This window comes from Artemia franciscana, chromosome 20, assembly GCF_032884065.1.
Source record: "Artemia franciscana chromosome 20, ASM3288406v1, whole genome shotgun sequence".
NCBI classification, from domain to species: domain Eukaryota; kingdom Metazoa; phylum Arthropoda; class Branchiopoda; order Anostraca; family Artemiidae; genus Artemia; species Artemia franciscana.
Genome location: NC_088882.1, coordinates 2132037 through 2159643, shown reverse-complemented (window position 1 = coordinate 2159643; position 27607 = coordinate 2132037). Strand labels below are relative to the sequence as shown.

The 27607-nt window shown below is 35.6% G+C and overlaps 1 protein-coding gene across 6 annotated transcripts in view; it reads right to left on the bottom strand.

Moving 5' to 3' along the window:
* LOC136040265 (uncharacterized) overlaps positions 1 to 27607 on the bottom strand; it is a 293795-nt gene that overhangs the window by 51723 nt on the left and 214465 nt on the right. For 4 of the 6 annotated variants that reach the window (XM_065724489.1, XM_065724493.1, XM_065724494.1 and 1 more), the window contains 10 exons: positions 27320 to 27515; positions 20484 to 20810; positions 18324 to 18502; positions 16931 to 17090; positions 15582 to 15785; positions 11427 to 11786; positions 9906 to 10124; positions 7775 to 7972; positions 5308 to 5508; positions 501 to 698 (listed from right to left, as the gene is read on the bottom strand). In XM_065724489.1, coding sequence (XP_065580561.1) covers positions 501 to 698; positions 5308 to 5508; positions 7775 to 7972; positions 9906 to 10124; positions 11427 to 11786; positions 15582 to 15785; positions 16931 to 17090; positions 18324 to 18502; positions 20484 to 20810; positions 27320 to 27515 — 2242 coding nt within the window. The remainder of the gene's footprint in view (positions 1 to 500; positions 699 to 5307; positions 5509 to 7774; positions 7973 to 9905; positions 10125 to 11426; positions 11787 to 15581; positions 15786 to 16930; positions 17091 to 18323; positions 18503 to 20483; positions 20811 to 27319; positions 27516 to 27607) is intronic. The other 2 variants (XM_065724490.1, XM_065724492.1) reach the window with 2 other exon arrangements.

Genomic DNA, 27607 nt, shown 5'->3' with positions numbered 1-27607 from the left:
CCATTACAAACATCAAAAACAAGAAGAACAATAGAATTCTTTTCACAAGACAGTGGCAATCTAATTTAAATGAATATTTCGGCTCGATGTCCAAGGGTCGTCCTAAGCAAAAAAAAAATAAATTATATTGAAGAAGAAAAACTTACAACAACATACGACCAATGGAACTAAAATGAAAAAATTTTCATTTTAGTTCTATTGGTCGTATGTTGTTGTAATTTTTTCTTCTTCAATATATTTATGTTTTGCTGAGGACGGCCATTAAACATAGGGCCGAAATATTCGTTCAAATTAGATTGCCACTCTCTTGCGAAAAGAATTCTATTGTTCTTCTTGTTTTTAATGTTTGACACAAAGATGGTAAAAAACGGCTCAAATAGTTAACAAATTTATGTGAGAAATAAATAAAAATGACACATAGTAGTCGGTGAGTTGAGGAAAATGAATTAAATTAAGAAAGAAACACGTAAATGCAGCAGGCTAGATAAAAAAGAACTTACAAGTAAAACACTGGTCGCTTGGATCTCCACCCCAACCATTAGGACAAGTGCAAACTGGGCGATGCTCAATAGTACGACAAATGCTCCTCAAGCCACACGGATTTTCGGTCAAACATGGTTCAGTACATATTCCATCAACACATGCTTTATCATCTGGACACTCTTCATCGACACTACATTCCGGCTGGTCACGTGACACTACAAAATTTTAACAGCGAATTAATAATAAATAATATACCAACTATAAGTTACCTATTGGTCCCTTTATCATCAGTTATCGCTCGTTTCCAAATAGAGTGGAAAGAGATAATAAGAAAGGTTTTAAAAGAAATCGGAACTTCATGGGAGTGTGACGAAGGGTGGAGTTTTGAATAGGTTAGGGTGAAAGAGGAGTACGCACAGCTTATTTGGCATCTGGCTGAAGCGACTTATCATACATTATCATCAGTTACTGACAGTGTATTGGGAGAAGTGGGGGTGGTCGGTTCAATGACAACAACCCTTGAGGAACGGAGAACAAAAGAATTGGTTACGTTTTGCCTATAGTCCTCTCCATAACTCCAAAACACATTCATCTCTCCCTGGCCATTTCACCCCTTAGACCACCCCTCCCTCGCTGTTTAAAAATAATCCCCATTTTACTCCGATAAAGCATTTGACAGAAAGACACGAGAAGAATATTCTCTTCCATATAGTTGGAATTTTCATCCCTCTACATCTTTCTTTTTTTTATCACTAACTGTATGAAGTTTATTTTGGTAATACCCCCTAAAAGTCATAGGATCTTAACGAAAATCACACCATCGGATTCAGCGTATCAGAGAACCCTATTATAGAAGTATCAAGCTCCTATCTACAAAAATGTGGAATTTTGTATTTTTTGTCAGAAGGCAGACCACGGATGCGTGTTTATTTGTTTGTTTGTTTTAGTTTTTTTTTTCCCAGGGGTGATCGTATCAACCCAGTGGTCCTAGAATGTTGCGAGAGGGCTCATTCTAACGGAAATGAAAAGTTCTAGTGCCCTTTTTAAGTGACCAAAAAAATTGGAGGGCACCTAGGCCCCCTCCGACGCTAATTAATTTCCCAAAGTCAACGAATCAAAATTCTGAGATAGCCATTTTTTTCAGCGTAGTCAAAAAACCTTATAACAATGTCTTTGGGGACGACCTATTCCCCCGCAGTCCCCGTGGGAGGGGCTACAAGTTACAAATTTGACCAGTGCATACACATAGTAATGGATATTGGGAAGCGTACAGACGTTTTCAAGGGGATTTTTTGGGTGGGGGAGGGGTTGAGAAGAGGGGGATATGTTGGGGGAACTTTCCATCAAGGAATTTGTCATGGGGGGAAGAAAATTTCCATGAAGGGAGCGCAGGATTTTCCATCATTATTTAAAAAAAAGAAACAATAAATATGAAAAAAATTTTCAACTGGAAGTAAGTAGCTGCATTAAAACTTAAAACGAACAGAAATTATTATGCTTATGAGGGGCTCACCTCCTCCTAATACCCCGCTCTTTACGCTAAAGTATTTTTAGTAATTTCAACTATTTAGTCTACGGCTTTTGTGATTCAGGGGTCATTCTTAATGAATTAGGACAAAATTTAAGCTATAGTGTAAAGAGCGAGGTACTGACGAGGGGGTGAACCCCCTCATATATGTAATAAAAACATGAGAATACAAAAGTTCGTTACGTAAGCTAATTTATAAGTTACGTATACCTTTTACTAATAAAAACATTCGTAAAAAATTAAAAGTTCTAGTTGCCTTTTTAAGTAATCAAAAAATCGGAGGGCAACTAGGCTCCCCCCCTCCTGCTCCTTTTTTCTCAAAATCATTCGATCAAAACCATGAGAAAACCATTTAGCCGAAAAAATAAAAATGCAAATTTCGTTTTAGTTATTCCTCTGCGGAGAGCCAAAATCAAAACATGCATTGATTCAAAAACGTTAAGAACTTAAATAAAGAAAACAAGTTTTTTTAACTGAAAGTAAGGAGCGACATCAAAACTTAAAACGAACAGAAATTACTTCGTATATGAAAGGGGCTGCTTCCTCATCAACGCCCCACTCTTTACGCTAAAGTTTTTTACTATTTAAAAAGTAGAGTTAAGAGAAAGAGTCAAACTTTAGTGTAAAGAGGGGGGCGTTGATGAGGAAGCAGCCCCTTTCATATACGAAGTAATTTCTGTTCGTTTTAAGTTTTAATGTCGCTCCTTACTTTCAGTTAAAAAAAACTCGTTTTTTTTTATTTAATACCAATTAAGAGCCTTATTTTTGAACTTTGTCCCAGACTTAGGGATACTTTCTAAAAGACGCCCCCTGCACATCAAAAGGGGGTTCATAAGCCGTATCGGTTGAAGGACTGCTCAATGGCACATAGATCAAATCTGTTAGAGAGAACGGGTCGTGGATCATAGAGAAAATCCATTAGAGGTGTTGCCTTACAGTACAATAGTAACGGGCATTAGTTTATTATTCTAGAAATTATTGGTTTTAAACTTAATAGAAAAATCGCTGTATTTATTGATGATTTCAAAATGTTCAGAAGAGATTAAAGTGCAACACAAAAAAAGCACAAAGATCAAATACAGCTCAAGCAGAAAAAAAATAAATTCCACATATTTTATTCTGAAGGAAAGCAAGTTGAGATATGACATGCAAAAATAAAGCTTATGACACTTCATGCAACACCCATGTAACTTGAGATGCAACTGAAACTGATGCAACTGAAACAGATGCAACTGAAACTGATGCAACTGAAATAAAGCTAATGACAATTCATGCAACACCCAGGTAACTTGAGATGCAACTGAAACTGATGCAAGTGAAATATATCTAATGACACTTCATGCAACACCCAGGTAACTTGAGATGCAACTGAAACTGATGCAAGTGAAATAAAGCTAATGACACTTCATGCAACACCCAAGTAACTTGAGATGCAACTGAAAATTCAAGTAATAACAATCTTCAGCCTAAAACTAAATGGGATAGATATAAATAAGTTTGAATGTCGAAAATTGTATAATTGCACCAATAACAACGGCGTAAAACCACTTTTAAGTAACTTTAGATCATCTTCATAATCTAAGCAGTTAAAGCCCACTCAAAAGGAGGATTCGGTGGAATTGATCGGCCCGGGTATTGAGGGCTCTTGAGTCCACTCAGTAAAAGGATCAGCTCCCTTTGCTTACGCACGTCCTAATAATGCCCAGCGAGTTTTAGGTGGTTAGAACCTACTCATTAAATGGTTGAGAAAGATTGGCTTCAGTGGCTTAGGCATAACCTCAGGATGCTCGATGAGTATTCCACTCAGTATGTTGACAGAGAATTCAACTTCAGTTGCCTCGGCATTTCATCAGGATGTCCATTGGGAATTTCAGCTGGATAGAACCTACTCAGTACATGATTAGAAAAGAGTGGCTGTAGTGGCTTAGACATGTTATCAGGATGCCCATCGACGTTTTTAGCTGGTTAGAGCCTATTCAGTACGTGATTGGAAAAGAGTGGCTTCAGTGGCTAAGACGTGACATTAGGATACACGTCGACATTTTTAGCTAGTTAGAGCCTACTCAGTACGTGATTGGAAAAGAGTGGCTTTAGTGGCTTAGACATGACATCAGGATACCCATCGACATTTTTAGCTGGTTAGATCCTACTCGGTACATGATTGGAAAAGAGTGGCTTCAGTGGCTTAGACATGTGTTAAGCATACCCATTAAGATCTTTAGCTGGTTAGAGCCTACTGAGTGTGTGATTTTGAAAAAGTGGCTTCAGTGGTTTGGGTATAATTTTAGGATGCCCAATGAGTCTTCCAAGTCTATGTGGTTATGGGGATTGAGAAAGAGCGGCTTAAGTGGCTCGGACATGTTCTCAAAATGCCCATGATGATATAGATAAAATATTTTTATCAGATAGCTGACAAGGGAAAATAAGCAAAAGGATCCAAAGTTTAAGAATGGGATTACAAGATTCTAGTTTAAAAATAGATATTTTCTTGGAAGGTGGCCAAAAAAACTCATTTATGGCGGGATCGGAATGGAGTAATAATCAGTATGTCAATCTTCTATGCTTTGATGATGGGAAAAGAGGATGGTTAATTGAACAGGCTATGTATTTGTAAGAGATTCAAGACGATAGACCTAATTTCGTCTCAAGTTCGGAGGCAGAGTGGGAATTTAACATAAAGGACGTCGTCATGGGCGAAGAAAGGTTTAGAGCTTAGTTATATATTAAGTAATATCAAATATATGTCTCATCCTACCAAAAGATAATGAGTAACTTATAAGAGTAGGAATTGCGCTAATACCGAGAAAAAAAAAAATCAACGCCATCTAGCGTTGGCGATCCTTGGCATTTTTTTCATTCCAATATTAAGAATAGCTAATTTAATTTGCGTAATTGGTAAAATTAGGATAGTCATAAGTGTCTGATCTCAGTTCCTGACGGAAAAACGACACAACAGCTTGAATAATGTCAAGTGTCACCAGCGATGGCGTTGATGGTTTCTTTTGCCAACACTAGCGCCAGTTTCCACTCTTATAAGTTTCCCATATTCTTTGATCCTACCTTTATTAGCTTTTATATTTTATCTTGATAAAAAGAGGGGCGGATACAGATTTATTATTGTTATTATTTTCACCACTCTATCCCTATAATTCATGCAACTTTCGACGTTCATGGAGGGCAAGTACCTATTAAACTGAATAAAAATTATTTATAAGCGCCTTGAACATGCTGAATAAAGAAAAGAACACCACACCCAGGCCAAACACTTGATCAGGGACATGCAGTAACACACAAACCTGGATCACATCCAACGAGGGGATTCCCCGTCGTACCCGTTGGACAGACACAATAGGGAAAATGCTTGAAGGGTTTACAAACAGCTGATGATGGACACGGATTAGCAACTGTGCATGGATTTTGACATTGAGTGTCCAAACAGGAATTAATCGAGTTACAATCACCATCGCCTTCACATAGCCGAGAGGGACGTGGAAGAGCTGAATAATAAAGTATATTTACGTTATTTAACGTTATATAACGTTATTATTTAACGTTATTATAATAACGTATATTACGTTATTTAACAAAATATAACAAGCCAATTACCAGACTGGAAGTGGCACTGGTGGTAGTAGGGTTCCAGATATTCTACCTGAAGGTGGGAAAATATTTAGTATGTGCTAACAGCATTTATAGAGCTTAAAATCTATTTTTCTCTGGATAAGGTCCCTACCAAAAGAAAAATTGACCCAATCTATGTTAAACATAAGACCAAAGGTGACCTCTGAGTCTGACCCAAAATATGCCTTATTATCCTTTTTTAAGTTTTTAGCTGCAAAGTTGTATGTAATTATGAGTGCCAGGGACAAATGATGGAGCTAAAAATACCGCTAGATACATTCTTTTGTAAGTAATATACTCCATTCTGGAGTAATATACTCCCGAAGAGATATTTATCATACCTAGGATTTATTAGTGACTTTTGGATTACCATAAAAAAAAGAAAAATTATACCACTTTTAAAATAGATTTTATACTTTGAAACCAGCCTCCTATAAAAATGAATTGACTCAATAGAAATAAAACAAAACTAGATCTTAAAAAAATACATTCTCCTAATCTTTTAAATTTTTTTCATCTTCATTATTTGGTTAAAAATTTTTTTTAAAGTTTTTGACTTTAAATATCGTTGTAATATCTTAGTTTTTTTCTGCATTTTTTTATTCTAAGTTGTTTAGAAGTTCATCCTTATTCTTAATTCTTTAATCAAAACAACAAAAAGTAGGCAATATTTAGAAAAAATTTGCAAATGTGGGAACATAACATCCAGAAACAGTTTTATAGGTTCTGCAAAATAGGGGCACTTCGAATAAATTTCAGAACCTCAACATACTGAATATTTTTATGAGTTCTATGATGTCGTCATTTCTTTATTGTCCCCTTTTATTTAAGGTTGTGCTCATATCCTGCTGAAATACCCTCTGTTTCAAGGTCATTAAAATGCCCTTATTGAGCTCACTGTCCTTTTCAGCTATTCAGACTATTCTTTGATGTCCTTTAAGCTTGATTGCTAATATGAAACAAGAAACAAAAAGCAATTTGTGAGAAAAATATGGCAAAATATTGGGAAAATATTATAATAATAATAACTATAATAATAATAATAATTATAAATAAAATAATTTTTTATATTCGAGGCAAAGCAAGATTGCTTTCCCTCACCTCCCAAGTACCATTCTTCGTCCAAATAGCACAGTGAAATCTCAGATGGTTTGGATCCCTATTTTGTATGCCAACAACAACCCTAGTCCAGAAACTTTTAAGATTTTGGCCCAAAAAATCATATCTGGTCCCACCCAAGGGACAGACCCTAGACAAGGTTGAAGGACAGCCCCAACTAAACTCCTGGAGATGGCTAACATTACTGTCAATGAGGCCCCACTCTTAGCACCAGAACAATCTGTAGTCCGTAGGAGCCGAGTTGCGACGCTCTCTTTGCCGGCATCAATGCGGCAGTAGCCTCAAGTGAAGCAAGTCACTTCTAATAACGTAAGTGGGGAGGGGGCCTTGGGGGACTCCGCTTCCAAATTCCTAAATTCTTTAGAATTCTAGGACAGTTCTTATTCAAGTTGTAGAATAAAATTTGTTTTCTTTTAAATTTACTTTTATCCAACTAAAACACCCACAAGAGCTGACTGCGGCTCACCTGGAATACTTCCAGTAAAAGCGTAAGATGTCGTCTTTCAAAAAATTCACATTTTCTAAGAAAAATATATTTTTGGAAGGCTACGAATTTAAAATTTAAGTAGTCTAGCATTCCAAGTATAATATTTTTTTTAAGTATGTTGCAGCTTTACATGTCTTCACAAAACTGTTTTTATATTAAATGTTTAACCATATTATTGATAAATTAAAATTAATTCAACTAATTTAATGTATTAATATTTTATTATGGTCAATTTATTAATTAAATTATTATTATATTAGCATACTTTGACAAAGTAGTATCGTTGTTATCATTTTCCACACAATAGGTCTGTACACATATTCAGATTAAATAGCAACATTTAATTAGATAACATCTTTTGCCAGGATTCCAAAAAGGCAGGAATAGTTTAATAAATTTTAAGTAAAGTTGAACAACTATTTCACCCGATTTGCGAAAATGACGACTGAAAATGAATTGCTACATTTCCCATAACGTTTTCACGGGACGTCTCTCCATTGTCGACTTAGCGTAAATACAAAAAATTAGCTACTTACTTCCCATGCAATCGACAAAAGGATTGCCCACAGTGCCATCTGGACAGGCACAACTGGCTTTGTGATTGACAACACTGCATTCAGCCGAAACAGCACAAGGGTTGGATGTGACACAGGGTGAAATGCATTTCTTTTCCCGGCATGATTCTGTGTTCATGCAATCTGAATCTTTACGACACTCGGAGTCAAAAGAAGACACTAAAATGATAAAACAGTATTTATTTTTATTCAGACTATTATTTCACTAAAACCCCTGACTAAATTCCAACTAATCAGTCAAAGACATGGTTTTAAAGGCGCGTACTTTTTAATGGGTCAAATAAATCAACAGGGAAGACATCACCGGTCGAGATTTATCTTCATAGGAGGGATTCACGGTTGACACTCTCCCAGAAGACCTTGGAAGAGAGGATGTCATAGCTTTGTAATTGAGTTTTTGGGCCCTCTAAAACAGGCAGACGACCGAAAAGTAAACAGGAAGCTAATTCATGATCGTGCTAAGATGGCGGTCCCAATACTGCTCGAATTTATTTTTAAAACATAAGTCGAGTAAGTCACACTGCTTTACAATATATCAGCGCTCTGATTGGCCGAAACTCAAACCAAAATTGTAATTATTACAACTAGCGAAATATGGGGACGAATATTGATACATTATATTTGATGACATTATTGACAATGTTAACAACGAACTGATCTTTGTGTCTAAACACAAGTTAAGAACTAGTTTGATCTATTCTCAATATTATTTGTTAGAACAGGGAAGACTAAAGTGTCTGTCCCTTTTACGAATTATTCAAATAAAAATGCCTGAATTTGCTGTTAGCATGATGATTGTAATAAAAAACCAATAGCCGTTAATGATAATTGACTTCTGGAACAAACACAATTTTGGCTGTTTACTAAGGAAGACTGTATCAAGGGCACTCCGCATACTGTTTACTAGGGAAGGGGGAGGTCGATAAAGTATGAAAAAAAAGTTCGAATAGTTCATTTATCTTCCAAAAGTAAATTTTGGGTTACTTTTTCATATGTTTTGCCATTTAAGATTGGGGTAGAGGGTGAGGGTGGGTAAGTACACACAATCTATGGCTATGCAGGAAAAGAAGTGTGAGGGGTTATTTCAGAAAGTATTTCTTACAATTAACTAACATAGACAAAACTTAAAAATTGTACGGTAGCAATCTGGTAGCCTATTTTAAAAAGATGTACCAACGTGTTATAAAATCCAAAAATTACAGATCTAACAGGAAAGGGGAGGGGGCTCAAATTCTTATTTACGTACATAAAATGAAGGTATTCAAGACGTATCTTCATTTCCAGGTAAATAAACATTTGATTATTTTATATATTATTCATCCCTTCCTAATATCTGTGAATATAGGAAATTGGTGTATTAATAAGTTTATTTGTTTCAAAATTTTAACTATTCACTGATTAAACCATATAGTTTATCAGTACAGCCCATACTTTTGAAACAGTCAAATAGGGATAATGCAACTGAGATAAACGGTAACATACAGCGAGTAGCTGATTGAAAAAAACAAAAAAACGAAGAAACTAATAACCAAAAATTAGTTCGAAAAATGAGGCAAGCAATGATGTCATTTATTTTAGTAGCTCTTTTTTATTGATTTTCAATGATGTCTTAAATATACATTTATAATTTCGTAACAAGTTAAATTTAGAAGAAATAAACCTAAGTCCGAAGGGTACTACGAGTGCCTGCAAGGGGATAGACAGTGCATTTCTCCAAGTGGTGTACATTGGTGGGAGGGAGGGCAGGGGAAGCCTGTGTTTTCCCTCCTAGGTTGACCCTAGTTTTTTAAATGGCTTTTTGGCGTATTTTCATTAAAAAGCCCCTTTTCAAATTTTTACTGAAAAAATTAAGAAAAAAGCCTCTGATTTGCCACCTCTTTGAGGCTAAAAATAGTATCTATTTATAATATGTAGTTTATAATATCTATTGAAAATTATACAGAAAAAAAACAGAATTGGTCTATAGGCTTTAGATTTCCCTTTTTGGAAAACATTTCGCGGGCTTCAAATTTAAAAATCGAGAAATACCGTAAGAGAGTTGATCAATGGGGGGAGATCACAACACTGTACAAAAGTAAGTTATTTTTCCTACCTAGAACACACTCCTTATAAGGATTCCCGACGAAACCTTGTTGACACTGGCAAGATAAAGTTCTCAACGGAAGCGTATCAACAACTGTACATGTGGCATTTGCTGAGCACGGTTTGATAGCCATACAGGCATCGACACATCGTCCAGCAACACACGCCTCTTTGGTCGCACACTGTGCATCCTTGGAACATGGCCGGCCTTTCTCAGCTTCACTAGAAACTAAAAAAGAAATACATTAAGAACTTTGAAGGAAATAAAAATAAAGAATGTAGCCTTATTTTCAGTGGATTGAGCACAGTGGAGTGATGTTCTGCTTGGTAATACGGAGCACCCGGGTTCGATCCCCGATGCAGAAAGGTTGGGTGACAAGCTTGCTACTTGTCCCTGTAAAAAGCACTCAGCAACGGAAACGTCGACTAGACGCCCTATGCGCCAGCAATGGCTCAGGAGGATCTTTTTTAAGCCTATATTTATCCTTTTTTTAGCCTAAATTTATCCTTTTTTTAGCCTAAATTTCTTCTTTTTTTAGCCTTAATTTCTTAGACAAAGTAGTAAAGAAGCGTAAAGCTGTTAAGGTAACGTTAGCGTTAATAATGCAGAGAAAAAGAACTGAGGAACAGCCTCAAAATAGAATAAAAAACTGTTTTTGCTCATAAATGTGTTACAATAATTGGGGTTACTTCTTTTTTACCAGTCTATGTCTTTTAACACTAACTTCAACAGACTAGAGTTGAAGTGTTTTTTTGTTGTTTTTTTTTCATTTTTTTCCGAAAATGAAAGTCTTTTTTAATCTTAGTTATTCTGATAGTTAATAGTATTCATTTTGAATATTTAGTGTTTTTTTTTTTTTTTTTTTTTTTTTTTTTTTTACTGAATCTATGTTACCTCAGCCAATATTTATCTGGAAAATAGCTTTTTTTCCAGAAAAGTTTTTTTTTAATCTGGATAGATATTGAATTTATTTTAAAAGGGGTTATGCACTATTTGGTCAAAATGACTATTTTTTTACTGTGTAATTATTTTGGATATGAATCTTTCTTGATATGAAAGAAAAAATTTTCGCTTTCTTGCTTTAATCTACAAAGTATTTTTTTTTATCTGAACAGTCATTTTGAGCAACTTTAGTCTATTTTGAACAATTTTGAATGTGACCAGAGAGCTTTTCTTAAAGTAGACAGAAAAAAAAATAAACAGAATTTATTACATTTAATGCAGCAAAATACTTTTATTATTCGAGTTTCTTGAAAAAAAAATGTCCACATAAAAAACTAAATTGAAGATTTCGGGTCAACTCAAAATCAAACGGTTGAGCGCAGAGTGAATATAAAAACGAACAATTCCCGTTCAGTATCCTTAAATTCACTATGCACAGTAACACAAATTATTGATCTAATAATAAGGAACAATACCATTACGTAAAGGGTATCACCCCTAACTTATATATTAAATAAGTTACATTACATGAAATGGAATTACATCTACATTTACATCTACATTTACTGCAAAGGTTAGAAACATTACCTTGAGGTAAGCAGGCGATTCCTGGATTTCCTTCAGTTCCTATCGGACAAGAACAAACAGGCTTATGTGCAGAAACCCGACACAGGGCTTCTGTTCCGCAAACACAAGGATTTAAGCAACGCCCCTTCAAGCAAGCCAAGTCCTCGCCACAATCCTCGTCTATGGTACATTCTGGCTCTGTAGAGTCACAAGAAGTATAGGCGTCTCCGATGAAACCTTCAAGACACTCACATATTGGTTTATGCCCAATGGTTTTGCATTTCGCATTTTGGCCACAGTTGAATAACTCGCAAGGATTTTTACAGACGTTTAACATACAGGCTTCATTTGACAGACAGTCTGCCTCTGAAGAACAACCAACTGAAGAAGAGAAATATATTAGGATGTTGCTGGAGTAAGTTTTAAGTATCTGGCAGATATAGTACTAAATTTTATTAAGACAGTGTTAAACCAAATTTATTAAGAGATTTCCATAACTCATCTTGGGTTACAGGTTGATAAAGCTCTTGATCTTCTTCTGTAATAGGTCTATCTGACCGCTGGCTTTCTAATCCTAATATGTCCTAAGATCTACATTTTCATCTAATTCACTATTCCCTTGCCTCTCTCTTTCCTCTAAATAATCTGGCCAACTTTCAGCTGGTGGAATCACCTTTTCTTTATTCCTACAACCTAACGAACTTTTCACTAACTCCCATTAGTCTCTACTATCCCTACCTCTAAATGCTTCTCTAATTTTTTACTCCTCTCATAATGACCACTTTTTCCCCTTTATAAACCTTTTTGTTCTCTCTCCTCTCCATCTTATGCAATAATAATATATTATAATATATTATATTATAATACATTATAATAATATATTATAAGTTACTTTGCTAGTATTTTTTTGTCAAACTGTGGAGTGAACTGATACTGCACAATGTTAAAATTTAAGCTTTTTTTGTATTTTTCGTATCTTGAAATGTTTTTTGTCGTTCAAATGTGAATATTAATATGCTGTAACATTGTGCTGTATGTTCTACTGAGACAGAGCAATACTTTTTATTCCAAATCCCAAAGGTCATTCATACTACTATTACTACTACAACCAACACCGCAACACCAGCCGCCTGAGCTACGCACGCTCCTCCTCCATTCCAGTCCATTCAAAGCCTCTTTCTTTATACCCTCCCAGGATGTTCCCATTTGCTTTAAATATGTCTTTATGACATCCTCCCTCCCCAACCGCGGACGACCTGCTTTCCGTTTAGCCCTAGACATTTGGCCGAAAAGGATTATAGATAAACTTATCTATTAACAAATGAACTGACATCATTTTTATACAATCCTAATAACAGCTTATGCCAGATTTGCCTCTCACTCAACTTGGCTTTTTCTGCAATTAGATATGGCTTGATGCCCACAACTACTTGATTTTAATTTAAAAATCCTTCATCCGCAGAATGTGCCCTAGCTATCTCAACCTTTCTCTCATTACCGCCCTAGAAAGTTGGATTTAACCACTCTTTTTGTACAGCCTACTGTTTCAAATACGGTCAGTCAGCCGTGCACTCGTATATATATATATTTTTTACAAGTTCGTTGATTTCTAAAGTAATTTTTGTCTTTATCAGACAAAGTTGGCCGTGTGACGTCGAAATTGGTAACCAATCAGATTCACTTAATTAGAGTGGTTCTGGCCCCAACCCATCGAGGTATGTATTGGTTGGCCATTAGTACTGAAAGCACTAGGCCAATTTTGACCAGAAAAGGCCAAGGAAGAAACGGATCAACACACACTTATACTCCGTGACTCCGTGATATACGAAGGCTACGCTATTTCGAAAAAGTTGCATGTTCTATTTCATTGATTCAGCCCCTTTCATCGATTCTGCAATCTTGAATACTGTTAAAAAAATGATAAAAAATGTAAAAAAAATAATAAAATGTAAAAAAAAATCTCTACCTGTTTTTAGTACGAACTTATTGTTTTAAGGCGAGATGAATAAATTGCAATAGGCTAATTGCTTAATCTTATACGTTGATAAAGTTTCATGCAGGCGAAATGAATAAATTGCAATAGGCTAATTGCTTAGTTACACATTGGTAAAGTTTTATGCAGGAATGTCAAATATCACCTATTAAAACAGAATAACATTCTCAGAAGAGCTGTATGCACTACAAACCACGGACACATCCAAACGGGAGACTTTGGGACCTGCTCCCCATCAAAATCGCAAATTTTCTCTAATTTCTGAGTGCTTCTTCAAATTATTGAAAATTTTCATTACTGGCCACCTCCCATATTTTGTTTATTACGCTATTTTTTGCGATACCAATTTCATTTAGCGGCAAATAATTCAATAGCCCAACATACTGCATTCTTGTTCTATTTGATTGATTATAGTCAAAAGTATCAGTTTACATTACATGGCTATTTACCAGTCTGATTCTCAGGACAGAAAAGCAAATTCATCAGAATTTAAGGGGGGGGGGGGGTAAGTTTTTTTCAATTTTCAACTGAAGATAAAAAAAATATTTTTCTAAATCTAGGGGGCGTGTTTTGTTTGAGTTTTTTCTCTTCATTTTTCAATGAAAATACCAAAAAAGATATTTAAAAAAATTTAAGACAGATTGTAAAAAATAGAGGGAAGCAATCCCGCCCCCCTCTTCCAAAATTAGTACCCCTGCTTCATATCAGATTTAGAATGATGAATTTTGTTTGCTCTTTGTTTCAATAAGACCTGGATAAGCTAGTGCGGCAGGAAGGTAAGTTCCAAGTCATCATAAACTTCATAAAATAACTTCACGTATGTTATTACTTTCATAAACTTTGCCCTTGTTAACGTGGACACAACCTAGCGTTTCAGAAGACTGTTGCTGATATTACGCGACACCAGCGAACTTAACGCCAGCAATTATCGCCGATTAGTAAATAATTACTCAAGAAGTTAAGCGATGGTTTTTGTTAAGATTTTCGAGAAAGTGGCGAAACAAGGGAACAGTTTATATGTTTAGGATTAGCACCCCAGGTAGTCTCAGCCAAGGATAATAGGGATGTAAGGAGGATTGGATCGAAACGAAAAAAGAGAGAATTTTTTACCATAATGCCTTGGTAAAAAAAATCGAATATTCTTTGATCTTTTTTGTTTACGGCTTTGACTTATGTTTGCACTCAATTCATTATTCCTTATTTCTGGAGAGACAATAAACCTCACATCTTTAGAAGCTGATTCGTTATAAAATCTCCTATGAGGACTTTTAAGCCAATGAAAAGAAGATAATGCTAAGCTCCGCCTGATTGGTTCGCCAACGTGAAATTTTTAAACCAGTACAAAGATCAGAAAGTTTTTGAGTGACAAGATTGTTTGCAAATAAGCACTGTTTCTCTTTGAATGAATCTTTAGTATTTAAAAATTAGTTTCCATCACGTCGAAATTTTTCGCAAATTATTTTTAAGAAATTAAAAACTACAAGCCCCACAAAGAAAAGAAAGAGATAAAATAGAAAGAAAACAAATATAGAATATGTCCTAAATAAAATAAAGGCGCAGCGTTGCTGCATTCAATCCAAAAGTGATATTCTTTCACCGCTAGCGCAATTACATTTCAGTCCTTAGATTAGGCTTTTAGTCATTTAAGAACAGCCCATTAAAATCTAACAACTCTAAGAAACCAACACTAGATATTACAAAAAAAAAGAAATAAGAAAATTACGATTTCTGACTAAAAAAACAAAACAACAAAAACAGAGTTATAGGAAGTAAACTGAAAAACATTGCAATAACAAATAAATAAAATAGAAATAGATTGTAAAACAATAAAAGCGTCATATTAGATAATAAATTTAAACAATTAAGACAGACAGTGTAGCGTTACCAAGTTACATTAAAACAATGATTTTTGTTGCTTTAGGCTCCACAAGCAGTGTGACAGCACTATAAAAAATTGATAAAAAACAAAATGTAATAAAGTGAGAGAAGTATTTCCAGAAAAGAAAAAAAATATGGATTGATTTAATACTTCAATAGTAAATAGCGTAATTTTCTTTTTTTCCCTTTGTTCCGCTGAGATCAAGTTGAGTTTTGAGTTTCCGTTCCTATTTATTAAGGCAGCGACAGATTCAATTAAAAATGACAAACTATTTAAAACTAAAGTAAATAGTAATGAGACTCACTTGCTACACATTCATCACGTGGATTTCCAGAGAGCCCCTCTTGGCACGCACAAACTGGATGATGTGCAATGACCTTACACTGTGCACTCTCAGCACACACTTTCTTGGAGCAGGGATCTTGACAGCGTTGTCCGATACAAGCTCTTTCAGCTCCACAATCGCCATTCTCCTTACATTCTTCTTCTTCTGGTAGTTCTCCACCTTCTAAAGTGACAGAGATGTCTCTGTGCACATACTGACCTTATTTTCAACCCCTATTGTCGGTATTTTTCTCAAATGATTCAAAGAACTTTAAGAATTAGGTTATTTCAAGCTTTGAATTAGCCAAGCAAGATATTATTGGGTTAAAATTATTATTTTTAGCGTGTAAGTTGTTAAAGTTAACATAGCTCTATTGTTAGACAGTAAATTTGATATGGATCCTTTGCCACACAATTCCCTAGTAATCAAAGAATTCTGCTTCTTAACGTTGCATCCGATTTAAACGAAAAATTCTTCAAAAAATCAAAGGGAACTTAACAGAATAGAAACTCAGAAACCCAAAACTGAATCAAACCCTAAAAAGACAATTAGTGGTAATAACGATCTAACAATCAGACACACACCCTCGCTATCAAGCCCAAAGAGTATGTGAAACTCAAGAGTAGAAACTGGTGCTAGTGGAGACGAAAAAAAAAATCAACGCCTTAGCGTCTGGGGATCTTTGGCTTTTTCAAGCTTTACTTGATATTTATTAATCTTGATTTTTTTTTCTTTTTTTTATTGCAAAGGATCCACACAAACTGTTACGTATACTAGTTAAGCAACAAGGTCAGTATGCTAGTGCGACAAACACACTTAGCCTAGAACATTTAAAGCGCAAACGAAAAGATCACGAATGGGAAATTAGTAAAAAGTAACAAAAGAAAAATAAATGTATCAAAAAAGTGAACTTACAAGAATAAGCATTAACACTATAAGATTTGGAGTTGAAATTATTATTAAAGCAAAGAATAAGAAGAAAGTTTCGTCTTTATTATGTCTTTTCTGTGTTTTTTATTACTATTTTTGCTCATTCAGTTTCTAAATTCTGCTTTTATTGTTTATTTTACTTGTGTTCATTTTACTTTTTTCATATTATCAGTTTCGTAGAAATGATCATTGAAAGAAGAAAATATATACTTCAAGTGTATATATGTCTTATTTTCTGAATTAATAATAAAAAAAAAATCCAATATCGTGATAAAACACAGATGTTGATATTTTCTAATTTTTTTCAGCATATTAACGCAAATACGCAAAAACTATAGTCCAATACAGTTTTTAAGGAAGGGAATAATGTAACAGTAAATTATATGTAAACGGCCTACCTTCTTCTGCCACAACAACACACTGGGTGAACGGATCACCAACGAAACCCGGAGGGCACGTGCAAACGGGGTTGTGTCGGACAACTTGGCAAACCGAATTTCGGCCACACGTAGCAATGCTGCATGGATCAACACACTTCTGGTTTCTGCATGCGTTTGTCTGTAAACGTAACAATATTATGTCTTTTATGCAAACAAATTATGTATTATAATATTTTATGAAAAAAACAAATAGTATTGTACACAAAATTGATAACATTATCATATTTTTAATAAATATAATATTATTATATTTTATATTACATGCAAAACTATATGCAATAGATTCTTGTTTTTTCATGCTTTTGTAAAATCTATTAGCAAAGAATGTGTAGGAAACACGAAGATAATTTGATGCTGGTTCTTACTGACATTTTTAGTTTTTACTTACTAATTTTTAAATAATTCGATTTAATTTAATAAATTTTACTGTCTTAAAATTTATATTAATAAAACTTTGAACAGCCTGAAGCTAATGACGAGTTGATTCAAGTCTTAGCTTTTAAAGAATAGCTTATATAAATTCAACCACTGTATGAACCTAAAAACTCGATTTGATGAAAAAAAGAAGAAAAAAAGATAAATGACTGGTTGTTTTTGTGGTTAAAAAGAGCAAAAACTAAAAGCATCAATAATAGAGTTACCGTATGAACTGGTCAGAGGCGGTTTTAGGAGAGGGACAGAAAGGGTGCTTACCCCTGGGGCAAAGATTTTAGGGGCACAAAATTTCAAACAAATAATCAAGCGGTTATAATCATTTTTTAATTTTGTAATTTTATTAATAAACAAATAATTTACTTTATAAATAAAGTAGTTAATAAAAGAAAATAATTAGTAAATTACTAATTAATTAAAAAATAATAACAATTAAGATGATTGAATCAAAATAATTAATAATTAAATAATTTAAATAACAAATAAAAAAATTAATTTTTTTAATAAATGAAAATTTTATTAATTGTTAAGTGTTAATTGTTAATTTGTGGACTGAAAATTTCGTGGGAGGAAGGGGGAGCTAATCAAAATTTTACCCGGGCACAAGAGAGGCCAGAACCGCCACTGGAACTGGGGAACATCGCAACAATAAATAAATTAAATAAAAAAGTTGACTTAACTTCTTTAAGATGTTAAAATAAACATATGAAAGCATTGTCATATTTTTTAGTTCGTATAACTAAAGACACAGGCATGAGTTTATTTTAGTAGAAGGGGGCTTAGAAAAAGTCTTTAAGATGCATTTCCTTATTTCATAAGCCTTTAATCAGCTTTAAAGTCGTAGTAGAAGGATGAAGGGGGCTCCAATGGTCGTGCCCTAAATGACGTCACTATGATTAAGCTAAATTACAAAACCAACCTGAGGACAGTCCGAATTAGTCACACACTCAGGTCTACACTCATCCATAGGATCTCCAGTTAGCCCCGTTGGGCAGAAACACACTGCTGCTCCTTCACTGCTTTTGCAATCAGCTCGAATTCCACATGGTGAAGGCTCACATACGTCACTTTTCTCTTCAACGATTGGCTCAACTGAAACTGATGGATAACGTTGATTATTATGCAACAAAAACTCGTTCCAGGGTTAGTCTGTCAGTAGCCAAAACTTTCAAATACTCCTCAACCACCCCCATTGTTTAGGACTTCTACAATAGTCATACATTCTTATTTACCCTATCAATCAGACGTAGGGTCCATCTCTAAGAGCCTTAGAAGTGAGAGTCACCTTCAAAATAAGGCTTGTGAATCTCATATTCTGTCCCCCTGGACCCCAGTTTAATCACCCCCGCTGAAATTTAGTGTCTTCAAAAATATATCCAAGACATTAAGAGACTCTTTATAATTAATCCAACTGAATCAGGAGCAGCAATTGAGAGGGAGGGGTGGGGTGCAAGTGTCCCTATCTAGATCTTAAAAAATAACTCTTTTGGTATTTTCATTAAAAAAAGCGAAAAAGAATAAAATACCTCCTTCCCCCCAATAGATTTTGAGATATACCTCTGTTTTTGTACTTTTCTTGAAAAAAAATCGTTGTCCCTACCACATTTTCCTCATTGGGTGCCACTGAACTGAATTAGATCTATCCAATCTTTCTCTTTTCCTTTTGTAGCTATTCGGTAAAATTATTCCAGAGATACGTCTTTGAACGCTCTGAGGCATTACAAAATTCATCTAAAAGCAACATTATTAATAAATCAGCGTGAACTTACCATTAATTACCTTTACTGATCAATATCGAGCCCTATATTGAATCTGTTTAACTAATATTTTTTTTTATTCTCATAGCTTAAGATCCTCAGATTGTTTCCAATCCATTCCCTCCCAACTCATCTATGTAAAAGAATGCATAGTAAGAATTTCTTCCAGAGACCTGGCCTGCAAAATAATATTTCTTATAGTTTATGTAACCCCATCTTTAAGCTGATATGACACCACTTGAGGATATGGGCGCAGCTAAGAACATGTTCTCTCGCAGAGAGGAGTGAGGAGTGAGGAAGTTTTTCTTCATACAGCCGGCACTGAAGAAAGTAGATTTTATAATCCATCTCAAAGAAGTTCTGCCGTTTTAAAAAAAAATAAACTTTATAAATTTGTGTGCTCTAGAAGAACAGCCCATCAATTCGACCTGATCATCCTTGCTCGGCCCAAGCCTTAAAAAAACACGAGTCTTTCAAAGTCCAATATGATCACATTCACGAAACAAACAGAGCAGAGAGTTAAAACACAAGATTTGTTGAGTCTACACGAAGATTTAAGAGTCTACTTTCATAACCTGGCTAACACCACGCCTTAAAAAAAACACGAACCTTTCAAAGGCCAATTTAATCAAGTGCACAAAATAAACGGAAAAAAAAGTTAAAACTTTTTAGAACCCAAAGCTGTTAAGTTTAGAACCCAAAATTTTGGTTCGAATTTACTTACTTACTTAGATCCTCCTATGCCTGGGGGCGCATATTGTTCGAATTTAGAAGAATTTAGTGAAACTATTCCCCAAAAAAGTGTTTGATGATTAAAATACATTCGTTTTTATCACTTTTGACTTTTTTGGTAGAATCCGGAGTGTCCTAAGAAAACTGAACCAAAAAGAAGATGAATTTTAAAAGTTCAAATTTTTTGGCATTCGAGCACCATTAGCTTATTTCTAATGTCCTATTTTAACGGTAATTGAAATCAAAATCAACATCACATTGTCAGTCTTCGACTATGGCAAAAAAAATAATGAAAAATAAGTAAAGCACATATGTACATCTAAAAAGTTTTTGGCGATTTAGTTTCTGATATTCAATTAAGAATTTTGTATTTTAAAATTTGAACTGAAAACTGAGTAGAGCTGAGATAAGTAAAACATGTAGTAGCAATAATTATAGTCCAAAAATGATAATATGAAAAAAGTAAAATGAACACGAGTAAAATAAATAACAAAAGCAAAATTTAGAAACTAAATAAGTAGAGATAGAAACAAAAGTAAAACTAGAAAACACGGAAAAGACATAATAAAAACCATTAGCAGAGGCCTTACCTGGAATAGCCTTACAATCAACAAGGGGATCACCAGTGAATCCTGGCTGACAAGAGCATGTGACAGAATGGCCTATAACTCGACACTCCGCGCTATTGCCACACGCGGCTGGACAGGGGTTAATACAATGCCTGTTTTCGCAAATCTTGTCCGAAGGACAATCACTACTGAGGACACACTCAGGTCGGCAGGACTCAAATGGATCTCCGGTATAGTCTTCTGGGCAAATACACGAGGCAGCAGTTCCTTGCGATTTACAAATGGCGTTAGTACCGCAGGGGGAAGGTAGGCAGGGTGATAGCTCACGTGGCGTTGTAGAAGCGGCAACTGAAAAATAATAGAAAGCCTGTAGACATTTCGTATCTTTTAATTTTCATCAAATTTAAAATTTTAGTTTAATTAAAAAAATAAATGACGAAACTAATTTAATTCAATAATAAACTTTTGATTGAAATTTAGTTTTTGTTTCGATTTCAATAATTAATTCTAATTTCTAATTGTATTTTTTACTTGTAATTTATTTTGTGCTTCTACTCTGTGGCTTTCTACTTTTGCTTTTGTATCAAATACGCTCTTACTTAAATCGTTTATCTCTTATGAGGAAAAAAAAAATTTTAAGCTTCTAGTTGGCGGCAGAATCTTTCATTTTCTTAATAAGAAAATTTATTATAATATAAAATAAATCTCATTTATTAATAATATAAATATTTTTAATAATTTTTATTGCTTTTATTAAATAAATATTAATAAGAAATGTAAAGAAATTCGCTTTCTTTAGTCTTATCACTTAAGAAGTTTCTGATGTTTGTTTTTCTTTTTCTAGTGGAATTGCAAAATGTGCAAATTGCACTATGGAACACGTAAGTTTTAGTCTGAAATGCAAAGTTCTCCGATCGGCTCTCAACAACGCTAATAAATGAATGCTCAAACTCCGTTTAGCTTTGTTTCCCTTAATATTAATGGTACAAAAGACAAGGATCTACTGATAAGTGAGCTACTTGAAAATGATATTGTGTTTCTACAGGAGCACCTTCTCTCTAAAGTGAATGTTGATAGCCTAAAGCGTTCTCGGACCCATTATACCTTCTTGAGAGCCCCCCAAAAAACCCGTGGAAGACCCTCAGGAGGTCTGGCCATATATTTCAGACATAAGACTCAGCCGATATTATTGCAAAGCGACGCTAACATCTTAGCGATAAAATGTGGTGATACCGCATTTATAAACACTTATTTCCCCTGTAATAAAAAGACTGTGAAGTCATTGTCTAGTTTTTCACAAGCATGTAATCGCCTACGAACACTACTTAGCGACCTTTCAAAACAAAATACCAAATGGGTTCTCGCCGGCGACATGAACACTGACTTATTATCTAATTCCGACCGATCTGAAATCTGTCTCGATTCACTACCAGGAGGATTCCATCTTGCTGATAAAGATCTTCTATTTACTTATATTCACAATCGTGGTGGTCTTACTTCCAACCTTGATCATGTAATTGTGTCAGATTCAACTCTACTTTCATCAATAGTTCATTTGGAAGACTCTAAAATCGACGACGATCATTTACCAATCACGTGCCAACTATCTTGCTCCATGGCGACCTCTGTGCAACGTAACTCTCCCAAGTGGTTCTCAAAGTTAAATTGGGAAAATACCAATGTTCAACTTTATGTATTGACATTGTCCCAGTTATTATCATCTATTAAAGTGCCTTTCCACTTATTGCAAACATCTGTATCTACAACTTCAACTCGGATAGATATCAACTCGTATTATCAGCAAATAGTGTTCTGTCTAAAGTCTGCCGCTAAAACAGCTGTACCCTCCGAGTGCGTGCGAACGGGTACTCGCAATCCCTTTTGGAAAGTTGATCCTAAAGTGAAGATAGCTAAACAAAAAGCTAAGTTCTGGCTCCGTATGTGGATAGCCTGTAATCGTCCTTCTTCTGGTTCAGTACATCAAATAAAACAGAAAACCAAACGAGAGTACAAATATTCCCTGCGTAGAGCGAGACTGAATGCCTGGGATGGTCCTTGTGACAAGAAATCCTGGGATCGTGTTATAAACAGTGTTAAGTGTTCACCTCCAATTAATTCGTCTCTTCGGCTATGTGACTTCGTTTCTCATTATAAAAATATTTTGCTTTCGTTTAATATTAATCTCCAAAATCATTTTACAAAGCTTGTCAACTCAATCCTCCCAATTCGTATCAACCAATCTCAAGTGTTGTCGGTGGAATCTGGTGTTATACTCCGAGCTCTTATGCAAGTGAATAAGTCTGAGTCTCTCGATAGTGATGGTCTTTGCTTCAGGTTTTTTGCTTATGATTGTCCTGAACTGCTGAAGCATTTGCAGTTATTGTTTCAGATGTGTCTTGCACAGTCCGTTGTGCCAGATAGTTTTTTGTCCGGTTGTATATCTCCCATAGTCAAGAGGGGTAAAGACCCCAGTGCTTGCTCTAATTTTCGTCCTATCACTGTGTCTTGTTTTGTTAGTAAGCTATTTGAATATGTACTGCTACCGGCCATTAACTCCAAGTGCAATTTTACACCCTTCCAGCTTGGTTTTAGAAAAGGTATGGGCTGTGTTCAAGCTCACCATATTGTGGGTCGGCTAATGAAACAAGCTGTTGCTCAAAAAAGTCCCCTGTATTGTTTGACTGTTGACATATCTAGTGCTTTTGATAATGTAATTCATTCAAATGCTTTGTTTTCTCTAGCAGCCTCGGGTGTTAACCTTTCTATTGTTTCCGTGCTTAAGTATTGGTATGCTAATTCTTCAGTTAGGGTGAAGTGGAATGGTACGGTAGGGGAGTATATTCCTGTTAAAAAAGGCGTTAGGCAAGGTGCCGTGTTATCCCCGACCATTTTTAAATGTGTTTTAGCTTCGTGTCTCCAACGTCTTCAACCGTCAATTTTTTACAATGATAATTTAGGCATTAGTCACGTTGCATATGCTGATGATGTTCTGCTTCTTAGCCGGACAAAAAATAGTCTAATTACCAACTTCTACCGGCTTTCAGCCGCACTATCCACAGTAAGCCTTTCAGTTAATGCCTCCAAATGTGAGTTTTTGTGTTTTGGGAGTCCTCCACCAGCATCACCTCTTTGCTTGGGTTCTTCAACTATACCATGTTCAGCAAGTATTCAATGGTTGGGTCTCTCTTTTTCCACGTCACTTTCGTCTACTTGCTCCGCTATTACGTCCAGCGTGCTGAAAAGTATGCGGGTTGGATACGCGAAAATTTCACCAAATCGTGGTCGGTATAACCGAAATGGACTATGCCGTCTTTATTCTAGTTTTTGTGCCCCTGCTATTTTTTATCTTTCTGGTTTTGCTTTCCTCCTTCGCAAGAAGGATTCAAAGAAAATACGCTCAGGATATTTGAAGTATTGCAAGTATTTGCTGCGTCTGCCTCGGTGGTATCGGAATCATACAGTCGTCTCTAAATTTGACATCGTTGATGCGCCCTCGCGACTGAAACATTTATCTAAAGATATATGTCTTAAAACTCGGCAATGATTGGTGTTTTTGACCCTATTTGGCCATTTTTTGAATGGAGGTAATTTAATTATGTTGTATGTTTTTATGCTGCTATGTTATTTATGTTGTTATGTTTTTTGCCTTGTTTTTTCTTTTTTTGTGTGTTTACTCCACAGTTTAATGTATTTTGTGGGTTATAAATAAATTATTATTATTATTATTATTATTATTGTTTGATACATTGTCAAAATGACATGATAATGACAAAATGACATTATTGTCGATGATGATTAGTCATTTATTTGGTTTGTCCGACATTTGGTTGCTTATTTGAGCTGCAATATGAAAAATAATTTCTTAGAACACACTTCTTTTCCATTTACAACTAAAACCAAATGGAAATAGAGAAGCATGGATATTATTTTTCAATAAGACCATAAAAAAATCCTTTTTCACTAGTAATTATACCAGTCCAAATATTTCGCCTCGAATTTCGGATGACTTTATTAACAGGAAAATAAAAAGAAAACAAGAGCTAAGAGCTCATATGGCACTTGTGACGAGGCGAGAAGAGCTAAGAGCCAAGAGATCATATGGTATGAGCTCTAACAAAATTCTATGAATCAATAGATTGATTTAAAAAGGAAAATAAGAGGCTTAATGCCGGTCAGGATTTAAAATAAGAGCTCTGAGTCACGATGTCCTTCTAAATATCAAAATTCATTAAGATCCGATCAGCCACTCGTAAGTTATAAATACCTAATTTTTTCTAATTTTTCCTCTCCCTTTAGCTCCCCAGATGGTCGAATCTGGGAAAACGACTTTATCAAGTCAAATTGAGCAGCTCCCTGACACGCCTATCAATTTTAATCGTCCTACCACGTCCAGAAGCACCAAACTCGCCAAATCACTGAACCCCTCCACCCCCCCCAACTCCCCCAAAGAGAGCGAATCCAGTACGATTCTGTCAATCACGTATCAAGGAGATTTGTTTATTCTATACACCAAGCTTCATCCCCATTCCTCCACTCCAAGTGTTTTTCCAAGATTTCCCCCTCCAACTCCCCCTAATGTCAAAAGATCTGGTCGGGATTTGAAATAAGAGATGAATTTCTTCTAAAAATCAAATTTCATTAAGATCCGATCATCTATTCGTAAGATAAAAATACCCCAATTTTCACGTTTTCCAAGAATTCCGGTTTTCCCCTCCAACTTTCCCCAACGTCACAGGATCTGGTCGGAATTTAAAATTTGAACTTTAAAGCACAAGATCCTTCTAAATATCAAATTTCGTTAAGATCTGATCACCCTTTCGTAAGTTACAAATACCTCAATTTTCTAAATTACCCCCCCCCCCCAATTCCACCAAAGAGAGCAGATCCGGTCCGGTTATGTCAGTCACGTATCTTAGACAGGTTTCCATTCTTCCCATCCAGTTTCATTCTGATCTCACCGCTTTAAGTGTTTTCTAAGATTTCCGGTCCCCCCAACTACCCCCCCCCCCCCCAATTACGCTTGATCCAGTTGAGATTTAAAATAAGAGATCTGAGTTACGAGGTCCTTCTAAATATAAAGTTTCATCAAGATCCGATCACTCCTTCGTAAGTTAAAAATACGTCATTTTTTCTTATTTTTCAGAATTAACCCCCCCCCCCCCCAATAGAGCGGATCCATTCCAATTATGTAAATCACGTATGTAAGACTTCTGCTTTTTTTCCCACCAAGTTTCATCCCAATCCCTCCAATCTAAGCGTTTTCCATGATTTTTGGTTCCCCCACCACAAACTTCCCCCAATGTCACCAGATCCGGTCAGGATTTAAAATAAGAGCTTTGAGACACGATATCCTTCTAAATATCAAATTTCATTGAGATCCGATCACCCGTTCGTAAGTTAAAAATACACAATTTTTTCTAATTTTTCAGAATTAACCCCTCCTCCAACTACCCCAAAGAGAGCGGATCTGTTCCAGTTGTGTCAATCATGTATATAGGAATCGTGATTATTTTTCCCACCAAGTTTCATTCCGATCCCTCCACTCTAAGTATTTTCCAAGTTTTAGGTTTCCCCCTCCCAACTCCCCCCCCCAATATCACCCGATCCGGTTGGGTTTAAAATAAGAGCTCTGAGCCACGATGTCCTTCTAAATATCAAATTTCATTGAGATCCGATCACCCGTTCGTAAGTTAAAAATACCTCATTTTTTCTAATTTTTCAGAAATACCCCCCCCCCCCAACTACCCCAAAGAGAGCGGATCCGTTCCGTTTATGTCAATCATGTATCTAGGACTTGTGTTTATTTTTCCCACCAAGTTTCATCCCGATCCCTCCACTCTAAGTGTTTTCCAAGTTTTAGGTTTTCCCCTCCCAACTCCCCCCAATGTCACCACATTCGGTCGAGATTTAAAATAAGGGCTCTAAGATACGATATCCTTCTAAACATCAAATTTCATTGAGATCTGATCACCTGTTCGTAAGTTAAAAATACCTCATTTTTTGTAATTTTTCAGAATTAACCCCCCCCCCAACTACCCCAAAGAGAGTGGATCCGTTCCGATTATGTCAATCATGTATCTGCGACTTGTGCTTATTTTTCCCATCAAGTTTCATCCCGATCCCTCCACTCTAAGTGTTTTCCAAGATTTTAGGCTTCCCCCCTCCAACTCCCCTCCAACGTCATCAGATCCAGTCGGGATTTAAAATAAGAGCTTTGAGACACAATATCATTCCAAACATCAAATTTCATTAGGATCCCATCACCCGCTCATAAGTTAAAAATACTTCATTTTTTCTATTTTTTCCGAATTAACCGGCCCCCACTCTCCCCCAGATGGTCAAATCGGGAAAACGACTATTTCTAATGTAATCTGGTCCGGTCCCTGAAACGCTTGCCAAATTTCATCGTCCTAGCTTACCTGGAAGTGCCTAAAGTAGCAAAACCGGGACCGACAGACAGACAGACAGACAGACGGACAGACCGACAGAATTTACGATTGCTTTATGTCACAGGGTTAATACCAAGTGCCATAAGAAATATATGAAAGATCAGGCCTAAACCAAAGGGAAACATTAATGTTCCAAGACATTGTATCCAAGATTCATTTTTAATGTTAACAAGTAGTTTTTGTTTTAAATTATTAGTACCATTGAGAGAAGAAGAGGTGGGATTAAGAGCCCCCCACCCAAAAAAGCGTTTATTACACATAAGGCTTGAAAATTTTTCTTTGAAACCGTTTTAACTTTGACCAAACAAAAAAAGAAAAAAACTGACAATTTTTCTTAAAGCGAATAACTTAACAAAAGCGAATATATTTATTTAGGTGGACTAGGATATTGCAGAAAAAATGTATTACTTGCAGGAATAATGTTACATCCTTCGAAAGCATCACCAGTAAATCCAGGTTTGCAGGCACACATCGGGTTGTGGTTTGCCACCTTACAGTCACTATTAGGGCCACAGCTACCTGGGCATGGGTCTGCGCATCTAGCATTGATACAAGCTAACTGACTAGGGCAGTCGGAATTGGTTTCACATTCAGGACGACAACCCTGAAATTTAAAATATTGAAAATTGACACGGGGCCAATTTAGCTGCAGCTGATGATGAGAAAAATAGAAGAAAACACTATTACGTACGATTA